At 44.9% G+C, this 8,317-nt stretch overlaps 1 protein-coding gene across 3 annotated transcripts; it reads left to right on the plus strand.

Annotated features, from left to right (window-relative positions):
* The first annotated feature begins 1,214 nt into the window (after positions 1-1,214).
* On the plus strand, positions 1,215-8,096 carry SMKR1 (small lysine rich protein 1). 3 transcript variants are annotated; one of them, XM_025291515.3, is made up of 3 exons: positions 1,215-1,356; positions 1,724-1,775; positions 7,409-8,096. In XM_025291515.3, the coding sequence occupies exons 2-3, from the start codon at positions 1,773-1,775 to the stop codon at positions 7,601-7,603; spliced, it is 198 nt and encodes a 65-aa protein (XP_025147300.1). In that variant the 5' UTR covers positions 1,215-1,356; positions 1,724-1,772; the 3' UTR covers positions 7,604-8,096. The 3 variants fall into 3 exon arrangements, with proteins under 3 accessions (XP_025147300.1, XP_025147298.1, XP_025147299.1); XM_025291514.3 differs by lacking the exon at positions 1,215-1,356 and adding an exon at positions 1,533-1,648; XM_025291513.3 differs by lacking the exon at positions 1,215-1,356 and having other exon boundaries at positions 1,509-1,775.
* The last annotated feature ends 221 nt before the right edge of the window (positions 8,097-8,317 follow it).

Raw genomic sequence — 8,317 nt, forward strand, 5'->3', positions numbered from 1 at the left:
ACTTGGGTTTGCTTTGCTGATGAAGGATTAGAGAAAGAAATATATGAGAACTTGGTGCACAAATACCCGCCCTTTGGAAGCCAGTTCATCAAACATATGAAGGAAAACAAAAACACACCTGACCTTGGTTGCAGAGCCTTTCAGGACCCCGCCCCTGCATCTGGGTCCAGTCTCCTCCTCCTGCCCTGGGCTTGCAATGTCCTGTCCCCTGCTGACTCATCGTCCAAATCTCAGCTAAACCTCAGACAGACCTTCCCCATCCACCAGTCTAAGAATTCTCAGCCATCATCACATCAATTTAATAAACTCAATGTAATGCATCCTGTTGCACCTATCATTTTTATGTCTGCCACGCCCCCCCACATGATTCCCTGCCCCCCACCCAAGAAAAAAGGAACTTTGTTGCATTTACGGCTGAATTCCTGGGCCCAAAACTGCGTGTCAGGCACATGATAGATGCCTGATAACTTGAATAAAAAGAAAGGAGATGAGTCATTAAAATGAATGAGGTTCCTGGTCCTAAACTGTATTCTCCCTCGTCAGGATGAGCTGACGGTTGGAAGCAAAACTCCCTCTACTGGGTCCTTTCTTGCTTTATCCCACAACCAGTATAAGAACTTTTTTCAGGCTCTTTTAAAAACTATTTTGTAGGACTTCCCTGTTCCTCCAGCGGTTAAGAATCCGCCTGCCAATGCAGGGGACACGGATTCCATCTCTGGTCCGGAAAGATTCTACATCTCAGTGGGGCAATTACGCCCGTGTGCCACGACTACTGAAGCCTAAGTGCCGAGAGCCTGTGCTTTGCAACGAGAGAAGCCACCACAATGGGAAGCCAGAGCACTGCAACTAGAGAGTAGCCCTCACTTGCCATAACTAGAGAAAGCCTGCGCACAGCACAGCCAAAATAAATCATGAAAAATTTTTTAATTTTGTAATGTTTCTATTATTACAGGCTCTTTTAAGACATTTCCGCATGTTGTTTTCACTTCAGCCCTCAAAGGCTTTTATCTCATTTCCCAAAAAAGGTACTGGAGTCTTGGCTAACTTCTCCAAGGTCAGTCGGTGAGTGGCAGAGCTCACACTCACAGCTGAAAACGCCCACTCCAAGGCCAAGACGGTACCCCCGCCCCGTCCGGCCGGGTGTGGCCCGGAGCCAGTCGCCGCTGCGCCGAGCCTGAGTTCCACGCGCGCGCAACCTTAGCCAGAGTCGCTCGAGGGACAGTGGCCCGGCCAACGCGGCGTATCCAGGAGGGCTGGCGGGGTCTGTCAGGAAGGCGGGCGAGGGCTCCGCGGACGGGGTGGGCAGGTCGGACTCTGCCAACGGCCGGGCGCCAGGCCCGGGTGTCCAGGCAACAGGTAAACACTGCGCGGCCCCGCCCCCGCGGCGCGCGCTTCCCGACGTTTGTGCGCGCGGCTCTCCAGCGCCCGAGAGGCGCACTTGTCGCAGACGAGCATCCAGGAACATCCGTGCGGCGGGTGCGCAGTCCGGCGTGGCGGCCGCTCGGTGGCTGACGGCCCCCTTGCCCCGCCGGGCTCCCCTGAGCGCCTCGGCCTCCTTGCGCCGCGCCGCGGGAGCCGGTCCCAGACAAACGCGGCGAGGTCCCGGGACCGGCAGCGGTTCGCTGGCGAGTGCAGAGGCGGCAGCCCGGTGAGCGGCAGGAATGGGCGCGGGGGCGCCGCCCCCAGGAGATGCGGAGAACTCGGGTCTCTGTCTTTCTTTCAGGATTGGGAACCCTTGCCACACTCACCTGCTCAACTGAGAACGCATTACCATGGTAATACACTCTACTTACGTCTAAGAGGTTCCGAGGCACTTTTTAAATTGATTTAAGTACCGTTTGTCTTGTAGAGGCACGCTTTACTAAGCTTTGTTGCCCGCGCCAAGAGATTGGCGCCTTCATCTCCAAGGGTCGTGGGATGGCGGTGTCCAGCCCAGTGATCTGAGCGCTCTGGGTAAAGATGAGGGGGGAGAGGGGTTTTCTTGGTGGTCTGCGCCTGCCGAAGGGGACTGTAACCGCAGAATCAGGCCCTCTTTTTGTGAGTTGGTTGGTTGAAGTCCTTTGGTTCTGCGGAGCAACTTTCACACCCAGAGAATGCCCAGGGCGCCAGTACATACCAAGAGCGACTAGTCAGGCACCTGGCTTCTGCTGCCCCGTCTAGGGTCCCAAGTGGGATTCTTTCTGTGGACTGTTGTTATTGTTCAGTCCCTTAGCCGTTTCTAACTTTGCGACCCTCATGAACTGCATCACACCAGACTTCCCTCTCCTTCGCTATCTCCTGGAGTTAGCTCAAACTCATGTCCATTGAGTCTGTGATGCCATCCAACCATCTCATCCTCTGTTGCCCCATTCTCCCCCTTCTCCTGCCCTCAGTCTTTCCCAGCATCAAGGTCTTTTCCGGTTTGTGGGCACTTCACATCAGATGGCCGAAGTATTGGAGCTTCACTTTAGCATCAATACCTTCCAATGAATATTGAGGGTTGATTTCCTTTAGGATTTACTGCCTAGATCTTCTTGCTGTCCAAGGGAGTCTCAAAAGTCTTCTCCAGCACCACAGTTCAAAAGCGTCACTTCTTCAGCCCTTAGCCTTCTTTATCCCTACATGAATACTGGAAAAATCATAGCTTTGACTATACAGACCTTTGTTGACCAAGTTAAAAAGTGACTGCTTTTTAATGTGCTGTCTAGGTTTAGGATAGCTTTTCTTCCTAGGAGCAGGAGTCTTCTAATTTCGTGGCTGTAGTCACCATCCACAGTGATTTTGGAGAAAATAAAATCTGTCACAGTTTCCACTTTTCTCCCATCTATTTGCTATGAAGTGATGGGACTGGATGCCATGATCTTAGTTTTTTGAATGTTGAATTTTAAGCCAGATTTTTCACTCTTCTCTTTCATCCTCATTAAGAGGCTCTTTAGTTCCTCTTCACTTTCTGCCATGATGGTGGTAATATCTGCATATCTGAGGTTGTTGATATTTCTCCTGGCAGTCTGGATTCCAGCTTGTGATTCATCCAGCCTGGCATTTCACATTATGTTCTCTGCATATAAGGTAAGCCAGGTGACAATATACAGCCTTGATGTACTCCTTTCCCTATTTGGAACCAGTCTTTTGTTCCATGTAAGGTTCTAACTGTTGCTTCTTGACCTGCATACAGATTTCTCAGGAGGCAGGTAAGGTGATCTGGTATTCCCATCTCTTTAAGAACTTTCCACAGTTTCTTGTGATCCACACAGCCAAAGGCTTTAGCATAGTCAGTGAAGCAGATTTTTTCTGGAATTCCCCTAGTTTTTCTATGATCCAGCAGATGTTGGCTATTTGATCTCTGGTACCTCTGCCTTTTCTAAATCCAGCTTGTACATCTGGAAGTTCTTGATTCATTTACTGTTGAAGCCTAGCTTGAAAGATTTTGAGCATTACCTTGCTGGCATGTAAAATGAGTGCAATTGTACGGTAGTTTGAACATTTTTGGCATTGCCCTTCTTTAGGATTGGAATGAAAATTGACTTTTTCCAGTCCTGTGGCCATTGATGAGTCTTCTAAATTTGTTGGCATATTGAGTTGCAGCACTTCAACAGCATCCTCTTTTAGGATTTGAGATAACTCAGCTGGAATCCCATCACCTCCACTAGCTTTATTCGTACTCATGCTCCCGAAGGCCTACTTGACTTCACACTCCAGGATGTCTGGCTCTAGGTGAGTGACCACACCATTATGTATATCCAGGTCATTAAGACTTTTTTGTATCAGTCTTCTGGATTCTTGCCACCTCTTCTTAATCTCTTCTGCTTCTGTTAGGTCCTTGCCATTTCTGTCCTTTATTGTGCCATCCTTGCATGAAATGCTCCCTTGGTATCTTCAGTTTGCTCGAAGAGCTCTCTAGTCTTTCCCATTCTGTTGTTTTCCTCTGTGCCTTTGCATTGTTCATTTAAGACAACTTTCTTATCTCTCCTTGCTGTTCTTTGGAATTCTACATTCAGTTGGCTGTATTGGTCCCTTTCTCCTTTGCCTTTCCTTCTCTTCTTTTCTCAGCTGTTTGCCTTGCATCTGAGTTGCATTTTATTCACTCAGCATATTTTATTCATCCCTGCAGTGTTCCAGACATTGTTCTAGGTCCTGGGGAATTAAGCGAACTCATAGATAAAACCTCTGGGTAGGGAAACATAAAGTAAATACATAAATAAAAAGTATTATTAAATAGTAAAGAGTGCTTGGGGCAAGGAGATAGGAAGTGACAGTGCTGGGAGGGTTATTGGGAGGCCATTTGTACTTCCTCCCTCTTTGCCTGGGACAGTCCCAGTTAATGCTTGTTGAAGTGTGTTGGTTTGGGCAATGAATTATATGGTCACCTTAGTAGTAGAAAGAATACAGGCATGGTGTCTGGGAGGTTTTTCTGAAGAGGTAATATTTGAGCAGAGGCTAGCACAAAGATAAGAAACAAATTAGGCCCTCTTTGGAGATCTGCAGAAGAGGAGGGAGCAGGGAGATCTTGGCGCATTTGGGTACTAGAAGGAAGGCAAGTGGGGCTTGAAGCTAAAATGGTCTTCATTAAGGATTTCAGAGAGTTTTAAGTCAAGAGCTCTGTGTTCTGAGACCAGAATAGCCAAGAGCCATGGGGTTGTAGTCAACCAACCCAACCAGCTCAGAACTGAAAATTTTCATTCCTTTATAGTAATTTTCTAACAGATTTATTGAGCTAGAGTTGATACACAATAGATTGTACATATATAAAATGTACAGTTTGATAAGTTTGACATAGGTGTACAGACATTAGGCCATCACCACATTCAAGATATATGATTTGCAAATATTTCCTCCCAGTCTGTGGCTTTGCTTTTCATTCTCCTTTCAGTATCTTTTGAAGGGCATAAGTTTTCATTCTGATGGTGAATTTACCCATTTGTTCTTTTACAGACATCAAATTGGATATCATATCTAGGAAATTTTTGCCTAATCCGAGGTCACAAAGGCTTTTCTCTGTATTTTCTTTTGTAAGTTTTATAATTTTGAGCCTTTAGGTCTGTGAACCATTCTGAGTTAATTTTTGCATATGGAACATATATGGATTGAAGTTCATTCTTTTGCACATGGATATTCATTGTTCCAGCAGCATTTATAGAAATGATTATTCTATCCTTGTTCCACTGAACTGCTTTGGTACTTCTGTTGAAAATCAGTTGAATCAGTTATTTGAATCAGTTATCTAAATATACATGTGGGTCTAGTTTGCACTTTATTAATCTATTTGTCTATCTTAACACCAATACCATCTGACTACTATAGCTTTATAATTCTAGAAATAAGGTAGTATTAGTCCTTCAACTTTGTTCTTCTTTTTTAAAACTCTTAGCATTTCCCTATGAACTTTAGAATCTTCCACAAAGAGATGAGAACTTTGAATAAAAATGTCAAACCTCTGTCTTATATCCTTTGCATTTCCATATGAATTTTAGAATCAGTTTGCCAATTTCTACAAAAAGATGAGAACCTTGAATAAAAATGTCAAACTTTTGTGTGAATCTTAGTTCTCAAACCATTTTAGAGATTAAAACACACACTTTTTTTTTTTTGGCACTTATTCCAGGTAAGTCAAGTGTGTTTGACATGCAAAAGAGTATAAAATCATAAAGAAAGCCAGGACTCAGAATCCTTAAGAGCTTACGGCAGTGGACACCCGATCCCCCACAAGGATGCTTTATCGGGAGATGCAGTTATCATATGGGCTCCATATTGTCTCTCTTCATTTGGATTTCCTCACAGAAGCCAGGCCACTGTGTTGTAACATAATGTCTCATCTTCATTCCTGCGTTTCATATCTAGGAACATCCTCCATTTCACTTAACAAAAATGTATTTTAAACACATTGACTATGTTTCTCTTTGTTTAAGTGAGGACATTTTTAAAGTGAGGTGCTATGAACAGGACGTCTATTTTATACAAACATTTAGACCTTGCAGGCATCCTTGATAACTTACACACTCCTCCTTTCCCTTGCCTAGAAGAGACACCTTTTCTGTAGTATACTCCCATCTGTTATTTTCTGTATGGGTGGGTCATAGGAATAGAGAATTCCTCGCAGCCTCGTGTGGCTATAGCAAAACTTAGGGAATCATTTGTTCCCAGGTTAGGATGGTATCCATTTCTTTGCCCACAGGGCCTTAACCAGGCAGTATGATTATGGCAAGAGCGCTGCTCCCGAGCCTGGTGAATGCTGGTTTGCACTGTGACCTTGCCGAGCCTCTGCTTTTCCATTTTTAAGATGCGAATATACTTCCCTCCCTTGAAACTCATGAGGATTAGCCATGATAAAAGTGATGGCAACGTCCTTTATTAAGTGCTTAGTGTCAGACACTTGCTATGTGCCTGAGATTCGTGTCTCCCTTGATCCTCATGACTGCTTAATGAGGTTGAGAGTATCACATAACAAATGCCAAAATATGTATTTGATCCTAATTAGCCAATACATTTTAATTTAATCAGTATTAGGAAAATTCTGAAACATGCACAAAAAGAGAATAGTAAAATGAATCACTAGTCATATCTCAGATTCAGAAATTGTAAGCATTTTGCCACCTTGGCTTCATCTATGTTTTATTGGTCGGGTGGGGGTGGGCAAGGTGCAGTATTTTAAAAGAAAATCTCAGGCTTCATTTCATGCCTACAGATTTTAGTATGCATGTCTGAAACGTGTGAACATTTTCTTCCATGACCCAAAGCCACTCTCAGACCTAACTGAATTAATAATTACTTGATATTGTCAAATTTTCTCAATTGCTTTTTTTTTTAATGCCTTTTTATGGTTTGTTCTAAGCAAACTGCAAACAAGACCCACATACTAATTGCCATAGGTTGGGGCTTTTATTTTAGTTTAGTTTTTTGTGTTTTTTGGGAGTTTTTTTGTTTTGTTTTTAACAAAAGTAAAGAGGAGAAGGCCGCTTCTCTTCTTGGGAGGGCATCTTTGGGGAGGCGCTGGGGAAGCCTGGAACACAGAATTCTCCTTTGTGCCAGCCTTCCCCTCCCCCTACACGCATTCCCCTCTGGCCCTTGGCCTTCTCTCCCCCGCCCCGGTTTATCTCCCTGTACTTCACCCTCTCGTGGAATGACACAGCCAGCAATGTATAGGTCTTGTGCCTCAGTTTCTCCGCCTTGCTCTCCCAGTCTCTGGGCGCTTAAATCACGTTGGGTCTCTGGACGGTGCTTGATAGGCAGTCGCTGCATCGGACTGCATATGACTTCTCTTACCGCTTCATACAAACGTTTTTTGTTGTCAGTTTTTTTCCCTTTAGGAACTTTTTTTCCCCTTAAGTTCGGTGGGAAATGTTGAAAATTATATATTTTCAACATATTTCAACATATTTTCAAGGTTATAAGAACTAACTTTTGCCCCGTTGTATATACTTGTCTTTGAAAGCCTGCTAAAGGGAAGAAGAAAGGCCGGGGCAAGTCGCGTGGGAAGAAGCAGAAGAAGCCGGAAGTGGACATCCTCAGCCCCGCCGCCATGCTGAACCTCTACTACATCGCGCACAACGTGGCCGACTGTCTGCAGCTGCGCGGCTTCCGCTGGCCAGGCGCTGCCAAGACAAAGAAGGGGAAAGGCAAGACTTAAGCGAGAGCATTTCCCAGCCCCTCTATCCTGCAGAGAACAGAACCCAGGGAAGAAAAAGCAGGATTGTGCCACCGTTGCAAGCAAAATAGACTTTACTGAAGACAATCTTGAGATGCAAACTGAGTGTGCTTTTTCTGTGGTAGATAATGATAAACGCATTTTACTTCCTCAGCTAAACCCAGATACGAGTGAGTGAGCCAGTTTGGTTTTTCAGAAGTTAAGGGGTTGGGGGGGAGAAAGTGCGGTAATTCCCACACAATGTGGTGGAATTGATAGAACTTTTAAAAGTTATTATAAATCTGGGTTAGAATTGAACCTCGCTGTCCAAGGGCAGTTCTAGCTTTCACGAGTTTTCTTTTGCCCAAAGGGGTTTTGTTTTTTAAAGTAGACATGACAAAAAGCATTGCATTTGCTCATGGGTCCCTCTTTCGACCACAGTTTCCTTTCCTCATCTTTTTCTAGAAAAATAATAAATATTTTTTTGTTACTACCATTTTCTTCTCAGCAGCCTGACTCTTGTCTGACCTGAATTACCCGCAGACACCGATGGAGACCAGGGTGGTCAGCCCTGCTCTGACCTTGCTAGGCCTTGTGAACAGTAGCTCAAAGGAACGACAGGGTCAGTGGTCCAGGTGCAGGGTGCTCATGCTTAGTCCTTAAGTCATTTCCGACTATTTGACCCCACGGACTGTAGCCCACCAGCTCCTCTGTCCA

The sequence above is a fragment of the Bubalus bubalis genome, chromosome 8 (genome assembly GCF_019923935.1).
Source record: "Bubalus bubalis isolate 160015118507 breed Murrah chromosome 8, NDDB_SH_1, whole genome shotgun sequence".
NCBI classification, from domain to species: domain Eukaryota; kingdom Metazoa; phylum Chordata; class Mammalia; order Artiodactyla; family Bovidae; genus Bubalus; species Bubalus bubalis.